The sequence below is a fragment of the Alosa pseudoharengus genome, unplaced genomic scaffold (genome assembly GCF_046254945.1).
Source record: "Alosa pseudoharengus isolate Yale_2024_CS ecotype anadromous, Long Island Sound unplaced genomic scaffold, YU_APseudo_1.1 YU_APseudo_1.1_scf_23, whole genome shotgun sequence".
Lineage (NCBI taxonomy): Eukaryota > Metazoa > Chordata > Actinopteri > Clupeiformes > Clupeidae > Alosa > Alosa pseudoharengus.
The window spans coordinates 17,449,025-17,475,078 of NW_027468685.1; the positions used below are offsets into that span (position 1 = coordinate 17,449,025).

At 42.9% G+C, this 26,054-nt stretch overlaps 2 protein-coding genes across 5 annotated transcripts in view; both read left to right on the forward strand.

Annotated features, from left to right (window-relative positions):
• Nucleotides 1-31: 31 nt before the first annotated feature.
• Nucleotides 32-15,457, forward strand: maco1a (macoilin 1a). Of its 2 annotated transcripts, none has more exons than XM_076301845.1 (11): nucleotides 32-222; nucleotides 1,283-1,424; nucleotides 1,818-1,944; nucleotides 3,289-3,412; nucleotides 4,524-4,702; nucleotides 5,915-6,527; nucleotides 6,945-7,103; nucleotides 9,064-9,246; nucleotides 10,109-10,229; nucleotides 11,467-11,641; nucleotides 13,012-15,457. In XM_076301845.1, exons 1-11 carry the CDS (start codon nucleotides 143-145, stop codon nucleotides 13,212-13,214), a joined length of 2,106 nt encoding a protein of 701 aa, XP_076157960.1. In that variant the 5' UTR covers nucleotides 32-142; the 3' UTR covers nucleotides 13,215-15,457. The 2 variants fall into 2 exon arrangements, with proteins under 2 accessions (XP_076157960.1, XP_076157961.1); XM_076301846.1 differs by having other exon boundaries at nucleotides 5,918-6,527.
• Nucleotides 15,458-16,615: 1,158 nt separating this feature from the next.
• ldlrap1a (low density lipoprotein receptor adaptor protein 1a) overlaps nucleotides 16,616-26,054 on the forward strand; it is a 19,011-nt gene continuing 9,572 nt past the window's right edge. The window contains exon 1 of one of the 3 annotated variants that reach the window (XM_076301850.1): nucleotides 16,616-16,896. In XM_076301850.1, the coding sequence (XP_076157965.1) occupies nucleotides 16,812-16,896 (85 nt within the window). In that variant the 5' untranslated portion in view covers nucleotides 16,616-16,811. The remainder of the gene's footprint in view (nucleotides 16,897-26,054) is intronic. The other 2 variants (XM_076301848.1, XM_076301849.1) reach the window with 2 other exon arrangements.

Sequence of the window (26,054 nt, forward strand, 5' to 3'; positions counted from 1 at the left end):
ATTTATTTCTTTGTTTCTGGTACAAGAAAAACAATATCAGCAGTGCATTTGGAAAGCAATGCACATTTGTGCAACCCAGCAAACGTAATCATTTATTGGATATACCAACTATAAACAGTAAGTGTAATCGAAAAGGGGGAGAATGAAGCGGCGCAATGCGGACTGCAGCAAACTCCGTCGCCCGTTAAAACGGAACCGAATCACCGAGGGTATTCATAGCAGGTACGAAGTGTGGGGTTTTAGGGACTCGATCACACAACAATGGCGGCGTCATTGTGAGCCCTGGCAGTCATATGGCTATTTAATTTTCAGATCTTGCCAGTTACATGCAGCTTCCAGCAGGCAAGGATGCTGCTGCAGCTAGCAAAAGGAGCTAGTTAGCCTGATAGCTAGCCTTATTTGACTCATGTTTAGTCATTTTTAGGCCTTGTGGAGTACACGCTGTGATTAAAAAAATGAAAATAGAAAAACGCCTGAAAATCATACTATAGACGGTGCAGTTATGGATTATTATTAATCACAAGTGGAATGCATCTCGCATAAAAGTCTCGAGCAAGAACAGCTGTCGGGTTGTCATGTAGCCCTATCCTTCATTCAAGTTGGCTTTTTGCCTCAGCCAGTAATGCCAATGTTAGCAAGCTAGCGAAGCTAAACACACTGACACACACCAGTTGGTCAGTTTCTTCTGAATGACTGCTTTATTCATGAAAGAGGTAGCCTACATTCAAGAGCCTCCCTATTAACTCTGTTCTGTACTGAACATTGCATTGTCGAAATTGCCTAATGTAGTTAGCTAGTTCGTGTATTTGCTCTGAAACCACATGATTGCCAGGTGAGCTTAGTTTTGCCAGCTGTCACATCGATGTTCTTTTTCTGCATATCTCGTTTTGGAAAGGTTCCCCCAATGTTTAGGTGGAAATTATTTCTGCTACATTCCTAGCCCTGCTAGATTGGGTATGCACCATAGTAATGCTAAGATGTTAATATTTGGACACATCTACTCTCCCCTTTCCTAAATGCCTTACAACATTTTACACAGCTGTTAGGCAGGGGAATAGCACCTAGAGAGGGGAAACAATGTTTCCACTACCTTGACAGTTGGCAGAATCTAGGGGTAGGAGGAAACAAAGATTTTATCATGACATGTTTGTGTTTGTGATCCTCTTATCATTACCTCCAGATGTACAGAACAAACCTTTCTTTTTGTCTCTGTCTTTCTCTCCCATGTAGATACATTCATTCACTCGCTCATTATCTTTGTTTTTAATTCTTCTCTCCACAGTACCTTCCTTTACCTGAAATTCTTGGTGGTGTGGGCTCTGGTGCTTTTGGCTGATTTTGTGCTGGAATTCAGGTTTGAGTACCTGTGGCCCTTTTGGCTCTTCATAAGGAGTGTGTATGACTCTTTCAGGTACCAGGGACTGGTAAGTGATCAGACAGATTAACTGTATTTAAACTGATTGCTGCCCCTTTTGTGCCCCAGTCTTGTGCAGAACTTTAACTCAACAGATCAAACAATTAGGCCTAAAGTCAATCAACCAAGCCCACAGGAGTTGATGTGCATGTGTAAATGTTGCTTGTACAGCCTGATTTTTCTCCACACAACAACAAACCAAACTTTCTCACTGAATCGTTTCCTTTACAGTCAGTGCATGAACTTAACAAGTGAATAGCCATCAGACTGTGTTGATGATTAACACGGATGCTGAAATAATTCTGTGGTTTAGAAAACTCTTACAGTTGTTTATGATCTGCTGATCTCATGACTATTTTTTCCCTCATCTCTTTCCCTGTCTCTATTCTCTTGTGTCCTGCAGGCTTTCTCTGTGTTTTTCGTATGCGTTGCATTTACTTCAGACATCATATGCCTCCTCTTCATCCCAGTACAGTGGCTCTTCTTTGCTGCCAGCACATATGTCTGGGTGCAGTATGTATGGCACACAGGTGAGCTACAGTAAAAAGTGGAAGTTGACTGATGGAAATCAAACCGGGGTTGACCGATCGTCTGTCGGTTACCTTACTGCACACCCATGAGCTGAGCTTATTAACCCACTACAGGCTCAACTTCACCCAGGCCCATAGAAGCAGCAGAGCTGTGAACGCAGAGAGTCATTAGTACCAATCATTAATAAAATGGGGTGACTTACAAATTCTTTGTCAAAATGATCCACAACGGCATAGTGGTGTACTTCATAGTGTGGGACAAGCCAGGTGCTCAGTAATTTGTTGGTGTGCAAACTTAAAAGCCCAAAACCTGTACCATTCTTCAGCAGTTAGCTAACCACATGATTTTCAGGTGTAGCCACTTTACCATCTATCACCTATCCACATCAACTGTAAATGTAGGGTTTTTTCTAGCGTGTCTGCACAAGCCCTGATCAGTCTCAGATGCTATTAAGGCAATTTGGATTTTTCTTGAACAGAACTACTTTGCATTCTGAACACTGTCCTGAATCAACTTGCAGTTCAGTTTAGCAAAGACCATCTCTCTCTCTCTCTCTCTCTCTCTCTCTCTCTCTCTCTCTCTCTCTCTCTCTCTCTCTCTCTCTCTCTCTCTCTCTCTCTCTCTCTGTTTCTGTCTCTGTCTCTGTCTCTCTCTCGCTCTCTCTCTCCATTTCATCACTTGCACTTGCACTCGATCACTTCTCCCATCTAAATTTTTGATCGCACTCTCATTTATAGGCAGCTTAAAAGGAGAATAATTGAATTCTCTTCTCTTTAATGGATAGCGGAACTGGTACTGAAAACACAATTCTGTCATAATGGATCAATCTTCCCTCTTCTCTTGGTGAAGAGTGACTTTACAATATCCCAAGAAGGGAGTCGTGCAATGGTTTGCTGAGAATGATGAGTAGATCGAGGAGACCGGGGCCCAGGTGTTCCAACGCCACGATTGTCACCACCGCTGCTACGCCACCCAGAGCGAGTCTGAACACGACCCAAGTCCTGTGACTTTTTTTTTTTTTATTCCTCTTCCTCCGCTAACGACAAGGTTTTGGAGCCTTTATCATAGGCCAAGGAGAAACATGTAGTGGAAGAATGTGTTGCTTCAAAAGAGCGCTTTAACCAACAGCTGGGGTGTTTTTCAAGCGAGGCAGTTCGGAATGCTCTGAACGCCAAGGATATAAAGCTGTTCAAATGTTCACTTTCCCTCTTTATGATGATGCCATCAGATTGTCAAATGACATGTGTTGATGAGTGAAAAGTGTGGATAGGTCCTTAATAAGATATGCATGCAGCATCACTCTCTTTCTCTTTCCCTCGCTTTCTCTTCCCCTGCCATCACAGAAAGAGGCGTGTGTCTGCCAACTGTATCCCTGTGGATACTTTTTGTCTACATCGAAGCAGCCATCCGGTTCAAAGACTTGAAAAACTTCCATGTTGACCTCTGCCGTCCCTTCGCTGCCCACTGGTAAACACCACTTTCACTAACATTTACAACCTTGCACTAGAGTGCAATATATTTGATAACCGTGTGATCGTAAGCGTTGTGCTATAATTGCTTGAGAGGAACCACTACTTGTTTCAGCGTGTGTGTGTGTGTGTGTGTGTGTGTGTGTGTGTGTGTGTGTGTGTGTGTGTGTGTGTGGTGTGTGTGTGGTGTGTGTGTGGTGTGTGTGTGGTGTGTGTGTGGTGTGTGTGTGGTGTGTGTGTGGTGTGTGTGTGTGTGTGTGTGTGTGTGTGTTGTGAAACCCAGCTATCAGTCACAAAGTACTTCCTAAAATATTTCTCGTAAATTGCCCCAGTGTTTTTGCAGTGCTGCTTTCTAGCCGTGGACTTTACCCATTGCAAAGGGTAGAGGTTGTAGATAGATACTTTATTGATCCCAAGGGAACATTCAAAATTGTGTATTGAGAACATAACAATGAAGATTAGGTGATGATTAGATGTTGACTTGATCGAATGATTCCTTACGTGAGACGCCACATAAGATCTAGAAGGGACTTTTTATTTGAAATGTCCACAGTAGTTTTTGTGTCCTCATAGGAAGTGATGAAATACTTTAATATTGGGAAAGTCTTTTTTGCAGAGGTCTGCATTCTACTCATGCAATTTTATTGAATTATCTTGCTTAAAATTTTGTATAATAAAATGTATGGCCTGGCTGCCTGTAGCATGTTTTATAGTTAAAAAAAACCCACTAGAGCTTGATGGGGCTAAAAAAAACTCTGATCTCGATATGCTGAGGAAAGATGGCAATATATTATATGATATGATATATGATGTAATAGTTGTATCAAGTAATGTAGATATGGTTATACAAAAAACACATCATGCGGTAATACTTTTTAATAGTTTCAGTTCAGTTTCAGTTGTGCAAAATTAAACAATATTACAATATAACAGAATGATCACAATATTACTATATATAATATGATATGGCACAGCAGAATGCTCCACAATTAAATTTGCAAGGAGATTGTTTTCAAAATAATTGGATAAACCTGAATATTACTTCTGCATGGACTTCATTTGTACAATTCCCTACTGACCTGTGATCCTCTGCTCCCTGGGAAACCCAGCATCGGCTACCCGGTGGTGACGCTGGGCTTCGGCTTCAAGAGCTACGTCAGCTACAAGATGCGCTTGCGCAAGCAGAAGGAGGTGCAGAAGGAGAACGAGTTCTACATGCAGCTGCTGCAGCAGGCCCTGCCACCAGAGCAACAGATGCTCCAGAGGCAGGAGAGGGAGGCCGAGGAAGGTCAGACACACACACACACACACACACACACACACTCAGAATTCTCATTCTCTCTCTCTCTCACACACACACACACACACACACACTCAGAATTCTCATTCTCTCTCTCTCTCTCTCTCACACACACACACACACACACACACACACACACACACACACACACACACACACTCAGACTTCTCATTCTCTCTCTCTCACACACACACACACACACACACACACACACACTCAGACTTCTCATTCTCTCTCTCTCACACACACACACACACTCAGACTTCTCATTCTCTCTCTCTCACTCACACACACACACTCACACTCACACACTCAGACTTCTTATTCTCTCTCACACACAAACACACACACACACACACTCTCAGACTACTCATTCTCTCTCACACACACACACAGACAGCTCATTCTCACGCACCATCACTCATTCACATTTGTCTGTCCCTCCCTCTATAGTACATGGTCATACACTCAATTACTTACACCTTGCTCATTCACTAGTGCTTAGTCACTCCCTTGTTTATCTTTTTACTCACTGCCAATATGCACTGCCCCTCCCCATCAGTCTGTTCATTCTTCAATAATTAAATCATCTCGTACCTAAGAGATAGACCAGACATGACATTTCCTCTGGTGTCTGTGATCTTGTAATTGTCAGTAGAGTTGCTAGGCTACTACAGGTAAATGGGGGAGTATCCTCTATCTTTAAGACTCAACAGAGGCAGCAGAACGGTATGAGCTAAGGTCGGGGTGCGGCAGTGAGTTTACATGGTGTCTCCCTGGGTGATGTTCTGCATCTCCCTGCTATCAAGTCCTCTACACCATCACCAAGACACATGTTCTCCTATGAGTCTCCCTTGCCCTTTGAGCTGTCCACTTATTTGTGAGTTGTCCCCTTCTTAGCCTTCCCTGTTGTGCCTATGTAAGCATTCTTTGCTGTACTTATTTGCCAGAAGAATAGATGTAGAAATAGCTGTCAGCATTACTGGCATGGCTATTATAACTGCCTCGGTCAACAGAGGACAATGAAAATCCACATTTAGTTTATGAATGTTCTTGTCAATATTTGTTAATATTTTGTTTGTGTTGTGTTTTTTTTTACTGAGGCTCACTGATCTCTCTCGCCTTTCTCTCTCTCTCTCTCTCTCTCTCTCTCTCTCTCTCTCTCTCTCTCTCTCTCTCTCTCTCTCTCTCTCTCCATAGCAGCAGTGACCAAGGGCACGTCAGACGGCGACTCCACAGCAGTGTCTCAGAACGGTGCGCCCGCCTCCAAGAAGCTGCCTGCCACGCTGCCCGAGCTGGAATACCGGGAGAAAGGCAGCAAAGACGGTGGTGGTGGCGGCGGCAAAGACCGCGAGGCCAAAAAACAGCAACATCAGCAACAGCACAGCATAGGCATCAACAACAACATCCTGCACACAGTGGACTCCAAGCTCCAGGAACTGGAGTACATGGAGAACCACCTGAGCAGCAAGAGACTCAATAACGAGCTGGGCGACAGCGCCGAGAACCTGCTCGTCCGAGAAGATGCCGGGGGCCCTCCCCCGAGCAACAACAACAACTCCTCAACTTCCTCTTCCTCCTCCTCCTCGTCCAATAAGAACTATAAAAACGCCACAGGGGGCGGGAGCTCGTCGCCGCGCAGCCACAGCTCCACCAATGGCAGCGTGCCCTCGTCATCCTCGGGCTCCTCCTCGTCCAATAAGAACGAGAAGAAGCAGAAGTGCTCGGGCGGGAAGAGCCCAGCTGCGCACAAGGACACAATGGAGAACTGCATCCCCAACAACCAGCTGAGTAAGCCGGATGCACTCGTGCGGTAAGAGTCCCTTCTCACACTCACAAGTGTCTTTGGACACCTGTCACAGCTTTTTAGGATTCTCTGCCTTCACCTCTGAGCAAAGCAAGCTCACATTGAATACTGTTGAAAAAATCTTCAGTAACGGTATGATGTTTGGCTTTTGAATTTTTTTTTTTTAATGGAAAAGATTGCCTACCACCCCTCTCTCCTTCTCACTCTCTGCCTTTCTGTCTATCTTTCTCTTTTTTTTATTGAACATTGACTTACTTTCGAATTACTAACATACACCCTCTTGTCAATCCCTTGCGTTGTCAATGGTCTACCTCACCTTTCATATTTCTTCACTCTCCCTGTCTCTCGAATTCCTTCGCCCACCATCTGTGATGACTGCCCTTTTTATCTCACCCTCACATCCGTCTGTGTCTCCCCTCCCAGGCTGGAGCAGGACATCAAGAAGCTGAAGGCGGACCTGCAGGCGAGCCGGCAGCTGGAGCAGGACCTGCGCAGCCAGATCAGCTCGCTGAGCAGTGCCGAGCGGAGCATGCGCTCCGAGCTGGGCCAGCTGCGCCAGGAGAACGAGCTGCTGCAGAACCGGTGAGAACCCCCCACCCACCCCCCCCCCCCCACCTCCCCCCAAGCCGGACAGCATACACCACACCGTCTCACCACAACAATACACCCTGTTCTTCCTCGAAATGGAGGCGCCATATACCACACCAACACACTAGTGCTGATTGGTTAAATCGGGTTGTGTCACAACACATTACACATTACAGCATGCCTCTCTGGGATTTGTGGCGGTTCAGTGTGTCAGACGTGTGAGTCATATGACTGCACACATGTGGACTCGGGGCTACAGTAAATTGTTGTGTGTTTGTTCTGAACACAGATTAAGATTAGATTCTGGCCTGATTCTGAAGTATTCAACACACACCCTTATGACATTTACACTGATCCCTTGTGCCAGTCTTTAACGTTGTGTATTAATGAAACAGTGGAATTAACAGGTGTGTTTGTTGTGGTAATAAGCATTTTTCATTTTTTTCCCCCAAAAAAGCCTAAAGGTTAGCAAGCTAACACATTCCCTCCTGCGGGACATAGGCCCAAATCCAGGCATGGTCAGAGTCTTTTTTAAATTTTGATAATGATAGATATCCAATTATATAGGACTGCTTGACAAATGTTTAGAAAGAATGATAAACAGAGACTTTTTTTCTTGCCTTAAAGGGGGAAATCCGGTGTTAAATGGGTTTTACATATGTTAAGTATGACCATAAGATAGAGTCATGGACGAGGGGTGACCTTATCCAGACCTAAATTATTCCGAAGTTAGCCATTTTTTACAGATTCTCCCATAGCGCTAATAACGCTAGCAAACAGGGCACTGGTTCTACTGCACATAAATCGCTTGTTTAGCCCATCTACAAGGCTAACAAGAGCTCCAAACTTCGCCAACAGTGTAATTAGGTTCTTAACATTTAAAATGAGGCATTGGCAACATTGTATGTATGGTGTGCTGAAAGTTTATTTAGAAGACAGTTTATACACGCACTACCTGGAGTAACTCTTCTGCATATTTTCCGGGCGACGCCATTTTGAATTTAGATTGAACGACAATCTCGTGTTGTCAGTCCTCGTCTATGATCTTATGGTCAGACTTAACTTATGTAAAACCCGTTTTACACCGGATTTCCCCTTTTTAAGCTTTGGAAACACCAGCAGCCCACGTTTGCAAGACCAAGCAGGGACTTTTCAACAGACAAGTGTGAGATGTTTAGCACACATGTACCCGGAAGGGAACCTGTGTGACAGATGTGCTAATTTATTTACCCTCCCTCGTGTGTGTGTGTGTGTGTGTGCGTGCGTTCATACTTTTAATCCCAGTTTGATGCTCTGTGCATCACTCACTCAGATTTATGGTGTGTGGCTACGCAGACCACAATGAATGTGATCGGTCATCTCCCCCTCTGTGTTGAGCCGGCTGCTTCAAGCAGCCTACTGTGAGGAGTAGCAACATGCTACTAACCTAAGCTTTGCAAATAAACTCAGACTTATTTTCTAGTTACAATAACTAGGTCATTGGAATATGCGGTGTCTATAACTTTTACAAAATCTCAGCAAGAAAAGACTAAACAAATCACTATTTCACCAATCTATGGAGTTCACCATTCTGACTACTGTTGTGGTGGTGAGCGACACAGACACAGGAGATGCAGAACTTGAAAGGTTCATGCCAGCATCGCTGGCAATGCCACAGCGTAGATCGTAAAGTAGAGTCGACGCAGAAGCATAAAACAGCCTTAACTGTTCTGTTTGCTGAGCATGTGCTGCAAAAATTAGCTTCCACTGTATTCAATGGAACTGACTACACCAGACGCGAGCGCTGCGCACATTCAAAAACTTAATATAAAACAATTTTTTACGCTCCGCAAAAGGAACACTTCAGTTGCACTCCCAGTGTAGCCTGGTTATTTGATGTGAGACATAGGGAAGCACCCTGTGTGTCTGTGCCTGTGTGTCTTTCCTACTGTTAAAACTGTTTCTGTCCCACCAGGCTCCACAACGCAGTGCAGGCCAAGCAGAAGGACAAGCAGACCATCGTGCAGCTGGAGAAGCGCCTGAAGGCCGAGCAGGAGGCCCGTGCTGCTGCCGAAAAGCAGCTTGCCGACGAGAAGAAGAGGAAGAAGATGGAGGAAGCCACGGCGGCACGCGCGGTCGCTCTGGCCGCAGCCTCTAGGTCTGTCCGTGCGTGCGCGCACACACACACACACACACACACACACACACACACACACACACACACACACACACACACACACACACACACACACACACACACACACACACACACACACACATATAAAACTTTCTACAGTGCGCACAGGTGTGTGTGTGTGTGTGTGTGTGTGTGTGTGTGTGTGTGTATGTGTGTGTAAAAGACAAAAAAAAAACTACTTTTCTATATGAAATAATACCTTCAAACATCACAGACAGGATATGTATTTGTGCCCTCAAAAATAGTACATGCCTACCAATGAAGCATAAGCTTCAAGCAAACACAGACATATAGCCCTGTACACATATATATATATGAGATGCTTTTGTCTGAGCTGTGTCTACAGACTGTCAGTCACTCAGACATATTCATATTCCATGTGTATGTACATAGGGGTGACATGGAGACACCTATACGTTGCCAGGTTGATTTGAATGCTAAGCAACAGGTGTGCCTGGGGCATGCATCTGCATCAACACTTCCATTCACCGATCACTAGTGAAAGGGTTGTGGCTCATGTATTTGCCTACATGATCAGGAACAGGTGCTAGATTTGTTTGCAATATGTAGACGTTTGTGTATGAGAAACACAGATAGACACACACATACACGCACACACACACACACACACATTCACACCAACATATAGAGACATGTCTTGTCTTTGTCTTTGCTACACACAGCGTAGTGCAGTATGTGTATAATAATTTGCTTGTTAAACATAAACACACAGTTTAATGAAAACCCTTTATAAATAGGCACACTGAGATTCAATATCCCTGTTTTACCGTGTGTGTGTGTGCGTACGTATGCTTACTTGCAGAGGGGAGTGTACAGACTCACTGCGCGGCCGTATCCGTGAGCTGGAGTCTGAGTGCAAGAAGCTCACGCAGGACATGAAGCTGAAGGAGGAACAGATCCGAGAGCTGGAGGTCAAGGCACAGGTCAGCCTCTACTCAACATGGCTCCTCTCTCTCTCTCTCTGATGAGCCAAATAAGAACGCCCACATTCAGACATTCACAGTGTCGCTGATTGTGCTATGATGTCCTCCTGACACTGGGGCTCAGTCAGTAGCTGGCTTGTTTGAGCAGACGATGACCCTCAAGGTGATGACGACAGGTTTAGAGACTTGCCAGTCGGGTCTGTCGTACAAAAGAACACAAAGGACAGAGGGATGAGGGGTATTTAACTATTAAGAGAGATTAGTTGCGTGTTGAACCACACCAGAGGTGTGTTCAAATTTGGCAAACAGCTGCAAAGCGTTTGTGGTGATCGCCTTGTTGCCTGACATTTTTGTGTACACGTTACAGCAAGCAATGTGCAGTGTTGGCTCAAAGCAAAACAGAAAACATTGAAATTGGAAATACCAAGAAAACACAATGGCCACAAACGTGTAAAAATGTGAACTTGCATCGGTCTTCAGGCTCAACGTACCACTAATCTCCCTTTATAGTACGCCCCTCTGGCCTTGCCTTGCACAAACGTGCTGCAACTGGCTGCCTCTCCACTGTGTGCGCGCTGAACATTTGCACCACTCCCCACTGTACAGACACCTGCTGAGACATTTCTCATGGAGACGCTGTCTGTCCCTCCCGCAGAACTGGTGCTAACACCAGTAAAAAAGGTGTTGTGAATGGAACAGGTTGATAGATACTGTAGATAGTTAGTTCGTTAGTTAGTTAGTTAGAGTATGTATGTATGTATGTACTTTATTGATCCCCAAGGGGAAATTCAAGAAACATAACAAACAGCTCAGTCAGTCAGTAGTCAGTTGATAGCAAACAGCATCTGATTCTGTGCTTTGTACAAAGCTGTCAAATACCCACTCTCCCTGGCGCCACCCTCTGCATCAGATTGGCACAGCCCCAAGGTGTGCTTGGCTCATTGCAGCTATGGGGATAAATGAATCATTACACAGATGAAAATGCCAAAATATTAAACCAATTATGCAGTCAGTCACTGACATTAAGCAGTCAACCCCTCACATGCTCATTAGGTCTATTAGCCAATTTAATCAGCCTTTGAACAACATGAGTTAGAATGTTTGCACAATTTACATTTTCATCACAATGCCATTAGATTAGAACAATGTTGACAGCAACTTCTACACACTATTAGAGATCATGTAGTGGACTGCACTGACCATCTTCTCTTTGTGCTCTTGTTTGTCACTTTGGCAGGAGCTGCGTAAATATAAGGAGAACGAGAAGGAGACGGAGGTGCTGATGTCGGCCCTGTCGGCCATGCAGGATAAGACCCAGCACCTGGAGAACAGCCTGAGCGCAGAGACCAGGATCAAGCTGGACCTCTTCTCCGCTCTGGGCGACGCCAAGAGGCAGCTGGAGATCGCGCAAGGTTGGCAAACATATCCCCCCTTTTTTCTTTCTTTCTCTCCCTCTTTCTATTTGTGTCTCTCTCTCTCTCTCTCTCTCTCTCTCTCTCTCTCTCTCTCTCTCTCTCTCTCTCTCTCTCTCTCTCTCTCTCTCTCTCTCTCTCTCTCTCTCTCTCTCTCTCTCTCTCTCTCTCTCTCTTGATTAGTCTGGTTCTAAACCCCTCACATAACATTGTCATTGTGAACATTTTTTATTAAAACTGCTTTGATCTATATCCGTATTAACCATGTTAAAACATTTAGCTGAAGTATCAATCTTAATGTTTTAATCAGAATAGCAATATCCGGTACAGCTAAATTAAATGAAAACTGATCCTTCATTAGATGTCATAACCATTAAATGGTGACAGAGGTCTACAACTTAGGTCATGAAATGGATTTTACCTCAGGCCAAATTCTCACTAAGCAACTAGGCCCACTCTAGCTGCCTGCACTTCCTGACACACACACACACACACACACACATCATGGCACACTTGCTCAATCATGCTCATTATTATTAGACGTGGGTAGCCAATCACTTTTATTCAAACCTGTAATTTTCTAGTCAAATGAAGGTGTTCTGAGGAATCGGCCTGTGATTTGGGCTGCTTCTGAAAAAAAAAGATCTGTGCAATCTTTTTTTTTTATTCTCATGGAAATGCAAAATGGTAGCCAAGCATTTTGTGTGACTGATTAAAATGGACAGAATTATTAGACAGAAACTTTTTATCTCAGGGCAGTGGCAATGACATGATGACAAGCCTGTTGTACAGCTTTGCCCCTGTTAGGAATGCCTGTTATGTGCTATTATTATGATTTTCTCATCTGTTAGGTCCAGCCTAAGGTCAAACACAGAGCTAACTAATAATGAATGAGACAGTTGTCTTTTGCGAGCCATCCTAACCAGTTCTGCTGCAGTGTGTCACTATGCAAAGAGCCATCATCTTGGTGTGACATCATCTTGTGTTATTTCTCTCAAAATGTGGCCCCTTTTAGATCTTTTGTCTCTATTCAGTGCAGGTGGCTTTGCTGGGTTATGACTGGGGTATAGGTGTAATGCTGTCAAACCAGATCTGCTTTATAAGCTATTGGCATGAAGGGGTAGCAAAGTTGAAGGAAAAGCATGCCCACATACACACAACACCCACACACCCAGACATCTTTAGACCTTTTTATTCACTGCATTATTTATGGTAGTTATGGGTGTTTTTGTTGTTGAGTCAAATAACATAATTATTATCAGTGTGTCTCACTACTCACCAGCCAGTTGCCATCTTCCTTTCTATCTTTGCAGTTCTCTCTTTCTTTCTTTCTTATGTTCTTTCTCACACATTACCCTTCTTGCCTGCAGGTCAGATTATGCAGAAGGAGCAGGAGATCAAGGAGCTGAAGCAGAAGATTGCAGAGGTGATGGCCGTCATGCCCAGCATCTCCTACACCAGCGAGGCCAACAGCATGAGCCCTGTGGCGCCCCACTACTCCTCCAAGTTCATGGACACCAGTCCCTCCAGCCTGGACCCCAACGCCTCCGTCTACCAGCCCCTCAAAAAGTGAACTCTGGCCTCCTCTCCACTCCCTCCCTCCAGCAAACCATCCATCCATCACTCCAGCTCACCTTTCATTCCCTGCCTCCATTTTTGTTTTCCCCCATGTTTTTTTTTTAATTTTTTTTTTTCAGTTTGGTTATAACCATGAAAAGATTTTGTGTTTGTATGTTTTCCACTGGGTTTTGTGGGATGCGTTCTGTTGTTTTGTGTGTGTGTGTGTTTGTGTATGTGTGCACATGAGTGTGCGTGTGTTTTTTTTTGTTTGTTTGTTTTTTTCCCCCCCAGTTGAGCCTTTTTGTAGTGTAACTCGTTTGCTCATTGGCTAGAGAATGAGGAATAAGGAGAGTAAGGGATATCATTAACCAAGACTGCCCATTTTTGTTCCCTCATTTTTATACACATAAAATGTCTTCTCAGAAGCCGTCAAAAAAGCTGTTTGTTTTAGCACCCACGTGTTTTCATGGGTCTTTAGAAAGACGTTCTAGAGTTAAGACAGAAAAACGTTTTGCCATTGGTTACTTTTTTATATGTCAAAAATGGTGGCAGTGCATTTACTTTTATGTAAATGTTACCATCTCTTAAGTTTTCAATGAATGTAACAGAAAAATGGAACAAACAAAGCTGACAAATTATGCTTTATGTCATATCCTTTGAAAGGAAACCGTTTGTGAATTCATTTGTCCACTTTTTTCCTGAAATGTTGTGATTGTTTTGGAAAAAGCACATTTCAGTCCAGTTATGACCATAGCAATGTACGTTTCCTCCTAGAAAATACATTTCATCATTGGAACTTTTTGTTTTTTTAAAAAAAAAAAAAAACACACTTGGCCATGTGTGTTTCTTTGTTACATGGATACTCTAAAACTAACACTTGGTCTCTGAGACCAGCCCAAGATTTGTTTTGTATTCTGAAACTCGCCTGGTTTCTCAAGAGAAGAGTTCATTCAGAAGGGCCGGACTGTGGCATGGTGTACTCATTAACTTTATGCTGCAAAAACATTTGGGGAATGTTGATCTCTTTGAATTAATTGCAAGATATTTTATTGTTGGACCAAAATTACATAGGGAATAGATTCTTTAAGCAATGCAAAATAACAACAGTGAAAAAAAGAGAAAGAAAAAAAAAAACACACATTGAATATGATGTCTAGGTAACTGATATTTGCCAGTTGTCATACTACACAGTGCCTTGAGATCTCTTCGAACACACACATACACACATACAGTACATATACACACACTGCAAGATACTTGTCTGACACTTCTTTACAGACTCCCAAAATCCTTATAAAGTCCCTTCCTATCTACCCTAACCCCCCACACACACTCCAACTCATACACACCTGACCCAGTTGTGTTATTTCTGCTTAGCTCCTCAGTGACCCCGTCATGGTGTAAGGGAAGAGGTGGATGTGGTAGGTTAAGTGGGAGTAGGGGGTTGTGTTAAGTCCAACCTGCCAAATGCCCCCTGCAAGGACCCCACCCCTCATCAGGCCTGCTGGCCGCCATTGATTTGTTTACGACAATGTAAAATAACTTTTTTTCTGCTGAATGTTTTGATTTGAATCGTTTGTTTTGATTTCTTTTTTTAGTCAAAAAAGTGCCAAGTTAATGGGTGTTTGTTTCTGCGTTCATGTTTTTTGTTTCGTATTCCTCCATGCATATTTATTTAAAACGATGACTATGATGATAATAATGTAAGATAATACGTTGGCGAAAGCACTGGAGCGTATTTGGTTTTCCTTCTGTGATTGTAAGAATGGAAAGGAAAGGGTGAGCCTTTGGTTACATCCCCCCCTTCCCCACCCCTCTTCTTCATTTGGAGTTGTGTTCTTTCAGTGATTGCATCATGTTACATAGAGGAGCAGCTTGTCTGCTTTCAGTTTTGTTTTTGTATTTTTTTTTTTAATCTCCAGTGGGATGAAGTTTGTGAAAGTGCTGCGTCTATCTTTACTGTACCTCTCTCACTCCCAAGTCCACCCGGCCATTTCCTTAGCGTTGACCATGTTGTGTGTTTTATGGCCTACCTTGGAAAAGTATTTCTGTGGATTGCAATGGCGTTGTACTGGATTATTGACTTTTTTTGTAAAACTTTGTGGAGAGTAAAAGGAAAAAAAAAGTTTTGTTTCTCTCTGTTACTCGTCCACTTTGTTACTTTCAATAATTGATTTCCGCTGCGTTTGCTCACTCTGTGGGGTTTACAAAACCATTAAATGAAATCTTGCTGGTTATGCAAGATGTTTGAAATTGCATGGGTCTGTGTGCTTGTTCCTTATCAGTTAAACTATCGGTTAAACCATCCATATTCTAATCTGTTAACAATCAATGCAAATATTTACTTTTATAAGGTCTTCAGTAGCATCTGTAAATTTAAAAACTTCTCCATGTACTTGCATAACATAAGTAGGGTATAAAAACAAGAGATTTGTTAGAAGTTTAACCAGGTATTGGTATTCTACTGTTTTTGGTATAGTGAAAAGGCTTATATATTTCAGAATGTATTCATTGCCACATTATATGTGCATGTCTGGGTTAAAGCCCAATTTCGCACAGGTCACCTAATGGGCTCTCCAACCTCAGTTGTGTTATTGTAATGGAAATGGAATGAAGCAATGATGTTCATAAGTCGGAATGCAATATGCCATGTAGTTAACAAAGTCACCTCTGCAATACTGTGAATGAGACAAATGAGTATTGGGGCTGCACAATTATCGCAATATGAACCAACGCAATTACCCAATTGTTAAAGATATAAATAATCGTGCACAGTTAATTTTGTCACCTTTCTGACTTTCATATTAATTTCACCCCCCTTGACTGTGGCACTTCTGGTTGTTGGGTGTGCATATAGTGTGTGAGGGGCACAGAAATTCTGATTGGTGAGCCTCACAGTTGGTCGGGGGTGTTGTGCTACTTGTGCACCAGGCGTGCTCACAAATCAGGCAATCAGGAAAAATCGAAATTAGATATTTTCCCCAAATCGTGCAGCATGACAGTAGCATGAGTCAACTTTCTTTCAAATTAGGAATTTGTTTCAGACTCTGTTGTGGTGACCGTCAAATCTGCATGTGCATGGTGTGGGTAGGCTAGGCTATATGGTAAAATAGCGGTAGGGCCTACTCGTAGAGAAAATGCAAAGAATGTATCAACTTCCAGCTCTTCTGCATTTAGGAATACTTTGAAAACCCCACATTGAAGTCCTCTTGATGACCACATGGGGGCACTCGAAATTTAAAACAAAGCTAGGATATTTGAATTGAAGCGTTGGCTGTAGGGTAAATAATACGTTACAGCGTAGAGTTCGTGGAGTTTATTTTAAAATTGCGTAAGGACCAGATGTGAATTTGATTAAAGTCAAGAAATGTAGGCTATGGTGTAAAATAACACGTCCTGCTGTCACGCCTTCGTGTTTGCTATTCTCTGATTGACAGCTTCAACACCGCCCAGTTGGAAGCAAAGGACAATCCTCATTCCCATGGGTTTCGGCATCCAAACGCAAACAAAAGTTGGAGAAGTAGCCTAGTTGAGACAGCGCATGGCAACGACAGAGTGCTAGACAGAGAGAGTGTAGATTTATATATATTTTTTTATATCAGCTGTAAATATGGATGCTCTTAAGTCCGCGGGGAGGGCTATTATTCGTAGTCCAAGTATGGCCAAACAATCTTGGAATTCAGGAAAACACAAAAGTAAGTAGCCTATCCTGTGCCAATTATTTCTCTCCGATAGTCAACTTCTGAGAGTTGTGCAACGGTTGCCTGCGGGATCGGCTAGTTTTACCACTTTAGCGTAGAGTTCTGGTAGGAGACCATTTATCCACTGTTATTCAGTTGAACTAAGAAAACAATGTAGCCTAGCGAGAAGCCGATTGTGCTGTGATTCGTTTTAGGTCTCTTCAATTTATATGCTGCTGTTTTGCGGTAGAACTTGCCTAGATGGCAGTTCTATCTATCGTAGGGTGCTGTTGTATTTCTAACTTGCACCGTTATTTCGGCTACATAACATAAATCCAAAAGTGTTGGTTACATTGTTGTCTTTTAGAACAGTGTCCAAAAATGTAGTTACTTTGTTGCATTACCTGTTGATAGGCCTGTGGGGTTCTTAAGTGAATCAAACAATCTGTTGTGGTTGTGCCTTGTGCTGATAACGTTAACTTAGTCACGTGCGACGAAAAACTGTGCCATAACTTGTGAGGTCAAGGCAGCCCTAAAAAGCTGTCTTGCTACATAAAGGTAGGCTACATTGCCAGTCAGTTATAGCAGTGTTTCTCAAACTTTTTTTCTGGGGACCCACTTTTTAAAAATGACAGACTATCTCGACCCAACTCGTGACTGTGTTATTTAACAAACTAGATCAGTGGTTCTCAAACTTTTTCTTTCATTCCCCACTTTGATCAAGGGGGCATTCTCGAGCCCCACCTGTCCCTCATCGCTCTAAGAAAGTGGTAGGTCAAGCTTAAAATGGTCAAATTTATTGAAATAATGACAAGTTCTAAATATATCCTCTTCAACAGAGTTAAAATCAGCTGGTGCAGCAGATATAATAATAAATAAATACATAACACACATATTTCTGTTTTCCAGCAACATATTAGGAAGCCTAGGCCATTTTACAGCATTGTACAATATATTCAATGAAACACCAACATGCTGCATTAAATGGATCCATAATCCAGTCATACTGAGCACTGCTGGTTGGGAAATATTTTTGAAATAAACTTTGCAGGGATGTGATGTAGGCCTACTGTTTAATACATGGGATCACAAGAGTGCCTCCCAATCAGACGTTTCAGCGATTTCGCTCAGAAATCTCAAAGGAATAATACTGTCGCGATCGAGGCGCCTGTCCCATCCCAGACAGCAAAATATATTTGGGCCAGATTTGGTCCAGATCTTCATTAGCATTTGGCACAGATCCTCTAAACCAGTGGTCCCCAAACTTTTTCTTCCGAGGGCCAGCTCACTATGCCTGGCTCTAAGAGAGGGCCAGAGACTCGGGAGTATATCAGTAATCTTAAATAGCTTAGTGCTGTGAACAACAAACATTTAATCATAGGCTACTGCAATTTAATACCATTGTTAACTGTGTTTATATTGCCATCATGCCATGTAAAATGTAGCTCAAATGAAATAATACTAATAAAAAAGACTTTAGCATTCCCAAAAGTATTAGCAGGGAGTCCCGAAAGTATATTTTATCTGTCTGCATACACAGCTCAAGTTGTGAACAAGCAATATCCTACAAATAATTTAATAACCAAACTATGAGAGTTTTATGAAGTGCTGCCAAAAACATCTGAAATGACCGCCATTCTAACTTTCACTCACCTGATGAGAACTTTGAAGTGTGAATTTGGATGAACATTTGAACGAGTGAATAAAAAATAGAAATAATTATCCCAGGAAGTCCCAGAAATATGACTTGAATAGAAGTTCGTTAGTTATTAACAATTAATTGATAAACTTTTAGAATACTTTGAGCACTGATGCAGTGAGCATAGGCCTCTTTACATTGTTTGTAAGCCTACATTTTATTCCGTTTTCAATGGTAAACGCAAAACAGCGCCAAAACAGCCACCCGTGGACAAAAAGAGTATTACACGTGTACTCTTGTGCGGGCCAGATATGTTTTGGGGGGCCACCCAAAATGAGGTGGCGGGCAGTAGTTTGGGGACCACTGCTCTAAACGGACCTGCCCCAGGGTCATTTTTTCCAACTGGCCAATACCGGAACAGGTTGGAATTACGGATCAGAGACAGATCTGGGCCAGAACTGGCCCAGTACAGTTAATATTGCCATTGGTGCGGATCCGGCCCAGACTCATATTCTACATCTGGGGCTCATCTGGGCATGGTCTGTGATTCATATTTAAGCTATCAGACAATTAAGACCCACACAATTTGTAATTTTCAAAATAGTTTTTTATTTTAAAAAGGCAAAAGAGAACACTGTGTCCGCTAGCCTAAGCTTATGCCTAGGCCTACAACATAACACAAACCAATATGTGAAATATAAGGCTTATGTTGATAAACAAACTCCGCTAAACGCACTGAAAGAAAATGTCATGTTAACATAGTCCGTTGCATCTAACCGGCTGATGTCCCGATGATGATGACGACGGCGCTCAGCTGTGTCTGAGGAAGATTACTGGCAGTCTGGGGGGCACTGAAAGCACAGAACAGTTGGGCGATCCTGCAGATCAGCAGGTCGGTGGACTTTGACAGCGACAGTTTGTTGTTTCGTGAGAGTTCTTCGACGTTAGCTAGGCTACTCAATCCAGACTGCAGGGCAGGCTGCTATCATGGCAGCTCGCAGGTCAGCAGCAGTTCCTTGGTCGCAGGGTTGGGTAGTAACGGATTACATGTAATCTAGATTACGTAATCAGATTACAAAAATCAAGTAACTATAATCAGCCCAGATTACAATAAAAAATTGTGTAATCAGATTACAGTTACATTGTTGGGGATTACCTGATTACATTTTATCATGCAAACAATGCAACAATGCTATCTTTTCATTTGACAAGACGTTCACTTTTTAGACTTTTTTAAGATATAGTTAAGAACAAAATTATTCATACCCCTGGCAAATATTGATTTTCTCTTGAACAATATGTTTGTTCTTACTTAAAATTACACTTGCACATGCCAAAAGGTTGCAAGACAATGTGGTAAAAACATGGAATAAAAGAAAGTGTGTATCTTTTTTAACATTTTTATGATTTTTTTTTATTTATACCCTTTTTAAACAATCACTGGAAACATCTTTATTTACCACCACAGCTCTCAAAATGGTTCATAATACCCACCAAGCCTCTTCATGTATCCACAATGATTGTAGACTGCACCTTTTTAGCAGCAATCTGGGTTTTGAGGCAGGAACGATTATTTGTCATCACTTTGGCCTTGTGCTCACTTTTTTGACGGATTGAGGTCCACTCTAAAATGTTGATATTGTTCTCTGTTAACCATTTCTTGCCTTGTTTGGCTGTATGTTTTGGATCATTGTGTGGTTTAATGTTCAAATGCTGCCTTTTGCGGCAGCCATGGCCTACTGGTTAGGGCTTCGGCCTTTGGGCTTGCCGGTTCGACTTCACTAATTCACGGATTGGGATAAATGCAGAGACCAAATGTCCCTCACGGGATCAAAAGATATACTTACTTACTAACTTACATACTATTGGGGCAGGTCTCTCGGCACACTGCCTGATCTTTTCCTCCTAATCTTAATGTAACCTCTTGTTTTAGTGTTACTGTTTACTTTGAGAAAGTCCCCCTGGTTGAAAAACATCCTAAAATAATCATTTTCTCACCCCCACAATTGAAATGGACATGATGTCATTTGGGTTTAATGCTTCCCTTTTTTATGCCAATCTCAGGCCATGTCCCTGGGTCAAAAAAATCCAGCGAAAGCTAAATTCTTTGTCCAGGTGTGCCCTTATAGGTTAAGCTGAGTTGTGAATGTTTGGAGAAGCGTGGAGAAAAATAGAATGAGAATTCTTTCATCAATTCTGTGGTGGTGTCTTTTACTTAATGGGCATATTTACTGAAGTAATCTAAAAGTAATCCTAAAGTAATCAGATTACGTTACATGTTTTTGGTAATCCAACTGATTACGTTACTGATTACAAAAATGACCATGTAATTTGTAGTCAGTAATGGATTACATTTCAAAGTAATCTGACCCAACCCTGCTTGGTCGCGGCAGCGGCAGATCTCTCGCAGAGGCTAGTAGCTGCTAGCCTGGCCCTTACCGCCTGTGACTACGATTTCTCTTCGTCATACAGTCTGGAACAAAGTAATAAGAATCCGTCTCCGTAATGGGCGGATGCTTATTTTGAGGTTTGAAATCATTGGAGTTCCCTTAACCAATCAGCAACGTTTGGTAATGACGTGTGCTGTGCGCCGGAGTTCAGGCTTTTACGCTTACCACTTCCGCTTCAGGCTCTTCTGCTCTCAGTAGTAAACAGACCGCTGGCTAGTATGCAGGCTACCTGGCCGCTAGGGCAGTCTCTTCGTAGTGGATATATCTCTAACTTGCGCCAGCCACAGACCGAGAGTTGTACACCAAAAGCGTCACGTCGCCGAGATTATATCAGCTCTTGTCACACGCCAGTTTTCCCTGTTATCTCTTCTCGCCGCTTATCAGACGATTGTTGTTCTACGCAGCCCGGTGACTTCGTCTGAGCTTAATTTGTTCTCCACGGGCTATTCAGACTACACTCTCGGATACGTTGTACTGACGACCTACGTGTTATTTAACCTGGAGCTTGCCTCGGCATAAAACAACGCAGCCTACCTTGAGCCACGCTCGGTGACTGGCTAACGTTACTGTCCACAAGCACGGTAGCCTCGCCTGGAGCCCAGCTCGGCCACAGGCTAGCATCTGTCAAACACGGAGCGGTTTACCTTGAGCCCAGTTCAGTAACCGCTAGTCCCAGTCAAGCACAATCACAGCAGCCTTTCCTTGAGCCCCGCTTGGTAACCGGCTAGCTCACGTCAAGACACACAGCCTCGCCTTGAGCCCCGCTCGGTAGGGTAGGGTAGCTAGTAGCAAACATTCCATTCCTTAAGTAGGCCGCATTGATTTTGTAAAGGTAATTTGAGAGTAGGGGGGAGAATAACGAGCAGCAAACGTTTATTTGAAAACATGAAAAGTAGTGATGCATGTAGTACACTTGTGCGTTTAGGTTTAGTAATCACCATCTGATAAATCAAACTTTTTTTCCAAAGCCAGTTGGAAGGAGAGTTTTACGGCGTCCTTGCCATTTATAAAATTGACAAGACAAGCCTCTTGTTCCTGCTTTAATTGCGTGATGCCCTCGAGAGTTGAGACAACTTCGCGGATAGCTTCTAGCGTCTCTTCCTCCGTCGCCATTGTTGCTATAATGTTGAACTACAAGCTTCGCTGGACTACAACAATCAACTCGGCAGGCAAGTTCCGCGTCATCACTCAACTGTTCGCTGATTGGCGCGGTTGTACGCGAACCGCATACTGTCTGTTGGGCCAGACTACGTGCGAGGCTGAAATCAAAAGTAGCTGCTAGCTGTCCTGAGAAATATTTTCGAGCAGACGGTGAATTGCAGCGCCGTTCACGGATGGATGCTCCTGTGAGACGTACAAAAAGCACACAAAGCAAACAAACAAAGAGTAAATATTAGATTCAACATCCAAAGATTATTTATTTTATAACAGTATAGTATGCATTGCCAACAACGCATTGCATCCCAAACCGGATAAACTGGAGGACAGCGACAATTCTTGTCGACCTTCGATAAAAAGCCTAGTGTTTACAGACAAGTTTTTCCACTCTAAATCCATTTTAAACAGGCTTAAAAAACGCTGGCCGTCTATGCAATACCTGCAGTGCTACTAGCAGCAAGGCTAGCTACAGACAAAGTGGGTAACGTTAGCGCGAATGGCTACGAATTTGCAGCTAACACACAATGGACACGATATTAAGCGATTTTGGTGAATAATAAGCAAAGCTCACCAATTTAGCCTTAAAGCTCATGTTCACATAGTTGTGGATGCATGTTTAAAAGAACCTAAACTACAAGCTAACCGTAGCTACTACCCAGCTTGTCTGGCACGTTTCAGGATGTCAGAATTTCAGAGTAAACTAAGTTTGTAAACTTTCATGTTTAATACAGGCCTAAATATTTAGCAGACTAAAATGACATCAACACCAGTTTACATTTAAAATGATATTTGTATAATGTACTTACCAATAATCACAAAGACGGTGCAGCCTGTAGTCTTCCACTCTGCATAATCACATAACGTAGAGTTGCAGGTTTATGTGGGGGAAAAGTGTTCCGTTAGTTGTGGCGCGTAAGGTCTGCGCAGCTCCTGCGGATCTGGCCCACACCCGCCGGGCGAACTCAATTCCGTTGTGGCGCGTCTGGTCTGCGAAGCTGCCCCGGATAGGCGCCGCACCCGCTGGATGGACTGTCACAGCCAGAAGCTACAGACAAGTCTGGCGCAAAGTTGGTGCAGATCTGCATAGTGAGTGCGACTGCTGTGCGAATCTGCTGATCCAAAAACGGATCTGGCACAGATGTAAATGCTGTCTGGGATAGGCTACTCAGTTTTTTTTGGTGAATGCAGTAATCTTATTTGCTAGGTGAGGTAGGTGCTTGTCTTTGCCTTGTAACTGGACATTTTACTCAAATATATCGCTAAGATAGGCCAGCTTCGTCAAGAAATGTTCATTAGTGAACGTGCTTGCAGATTCAAACATGCGCTCTTCCTCCAAGAAGAGGCTACTCGGAGCTCAAACACGCGCGACAGCACTTTACCTCGGCCACCTTGCCTCGCTGTGAAACAGTACAGCCTTTTGGTCAGCTACCATCTCTTCGCAAAGTGCGGAGAATAGATGCGCTTTTAAGGGCCGAGTTTTGGTGAAATTCACCACTCACAACAACGTTCAAAATCTCGTGTAGGTCGGGTCTAACTAAACTGCCTTGACACGAGCGCTTCCCTGTGAATAACACAGTGCGTGCATTGCGCATCGGGTTCTACCTGGGCCCAGGCAGGCTACAGTACAGATTAAAAAAAAAAAAAAAAACTGGTTATAGTGTGCTCAGATATGTAGGGACAGTAACAATTTACACTAGGCCTATTTAGGCCTAAACAAAAACATCCACTGTTAAAGTTAACCCGATGCGTTTCCTTCAGTGTAAGAACAGGGTTAGGCTACTACATCAACAACGCTAGTGATGTTCAGTCGTAGCCTTGTTGTCAAAGTAGGCTACTGCTATATCGCTCAAAATATTTGATTTCACCTTTCTTGCTTTCAAGGCGACTGGTCGCCTAATGCATAGGCTAGCTCTGTGTATGATTTGTTAAACTAACCTTTTGTTGCTCTACTGACTTACTTTCACAAATGTTCTGCCTTCTGTCAAACTTTGGACATTTACTCCACATAAACGACAGGGAATTGAGATATAGGCTACTTAACACAAATCCTGCAGATCAGCACTGAAGTATGCCTTGGTTTCCTTAAGAAGCTAATGGATCCTAGTCTTACATGACTTAGTAAGCCTATCCATACAGTGGTACTACACTCGGAACGGGATGATTCTTAACGTAGGTCTGTTAAGTTTTATCATCAGCACAGATAATACTTCTGAGATGTATCCTAGGGAAACAATGTAATTTGTTATCAACAATGATAATCTGCTAATTACAATTCATGCTGTGTAAGATCATTTCATATTTCCAGTAAGCTACCATTTTACGGACATCAGTCATTTTTATAGGTGGAAAATGTCTTTTCCCTCCGTTCAAAGTCATGCCAGCTCAGAAGATGAACCATATAGCTTGCGGCAAATGCATTGTAATGAGGAGTGGGCCAGGGAAGACTTTTTTATTGCATGCTTCAGTCTGAATATTTACAGCCAGTGCCTCTGGATGATTGTGTGTGTGTGTGTGTGTGTGTGTGTGTGCGTGCGTGCGTGTGTGTGTGTGTGTTTGTGTGTGTGTGCATGCTTAAATACAGTTCATACTGAACATGGTGGCACAAGTATGGGTGACATACCTATTTGAGAACCTAGCAACCAGGGCTAATGTCCCTATGGTCCGAAGATTACCTAATTACATGGTTTTGGTCTCACATTTTTTACATATGGTCAGGAGTTGCGACTCGAGTTAAGCCCTTGTGTAAAAGCCTTTGTGATGGATTTCCATTTGGTAGTGAAAACAGCTAAACGGCACACTGCATCTCAGTCAGATACGTGTGCATGTGAAGTATTCGACAGAGAGATTATGGTAGCCATCTGTGACAAATAGCCTTTTTTATTCCAGGGGACAGTGTTTGTACCTCAGCGCTAGTTTTCCTCTGTCTGACTTCTCAGCTGGAAAAGTGTTTGGTTGCCCAGCACTGGCATTTTGATCAAAGATAGACGATACAACGGCTGGTCCAATGATGAAATGTCTACTTGAACTCTCTAAGAAGCTGCACAGCGATGTGAACAAGCTACTGTTGTGGGTCTTAAACATTGACTTACCGTTTAAAGTCTTGCTTTACTTTTCACAATATAATAGGACTTGAATCTGTTGCTGAGGGTTTAAATGTAGTTACAGATCAAGATGAGGAACAACATTGCACCATGCAGCAGCTGGTCAAGCAGCAACTGCCCTGGGATGTGGCAACTCAGATTCCTGCAGGTCATGTCTAATATGACACATAGCTTAATGCATTTATATTCATAAATATAAATTTATAAAGCCCAAAAATATCTTTCAGTAATGGAAGTGATGACTGTCACAACACATTAAATGGCATTAATTCTCTCTATCCCGCCAACTGTTTAGTCAGAGGAATAAAGAAGGCTGTATACATTAAAGATACATGAGTGACCATTTAAGTTGGTCTAATGGGTCTGCCCCAGTTTGCAAAAATTGGCTTTGCGTCTCCCTTTCCCCAAAGGCCTCAAATCCCAAGCGAGTTATCTGGGGGGAAAGTACTAGGGTTGCAAAATTCCGGGAATTTTAAAAGTTGGAAACTTTCCATGGGAATATATGGGAATTAACAGGAATAAACGGGAAGTAATGGGAATAAACTGGGAATTTTTAATATGGCAAGTTAGTCTATAACAGGGAACTTAAATGTAGTGGACAAAACCCCATCTTGCAGTCTAATATTAGTTAAAACAACCTGATCGAATTTCTACCCTGCACATATGTCAATCACATGCACACAGCAATCGGCATAGGCTGCTAGACATAAAGGAAACCTATGGTGCGTTTATATGTATGGGGAAAAAATGTTCCAACCAATCGGATTTTGTTGTTGGGCAGTTCAATGTTGCTAGTTTAGCACGCTAGTAAACCATAGGCAAAGA

Coding starts and splice junctions, on each gene's coding strand:
- maco1a (XM_076301845.1), top strand. CDS start 143: ATGAAGCGGCGCAATGCGGACTGCAGCAAACTCCGTCGCCCGTTAAAA. Junction 1,425..1,817: donor CTTTCAGGTACCAGGGACTG/GTAAGTGATCAG, acceptor TGTGTCCTGCAG/GCTTTCTCTGTGTTTTTCGT. Junction 7,104..9,063: donor AACGAGCTGCTGCAGAACCG/GTGAGAACCCCC, acceptor CTGTCCCACCAG/GCTCCACAACGCAGTGCAGG.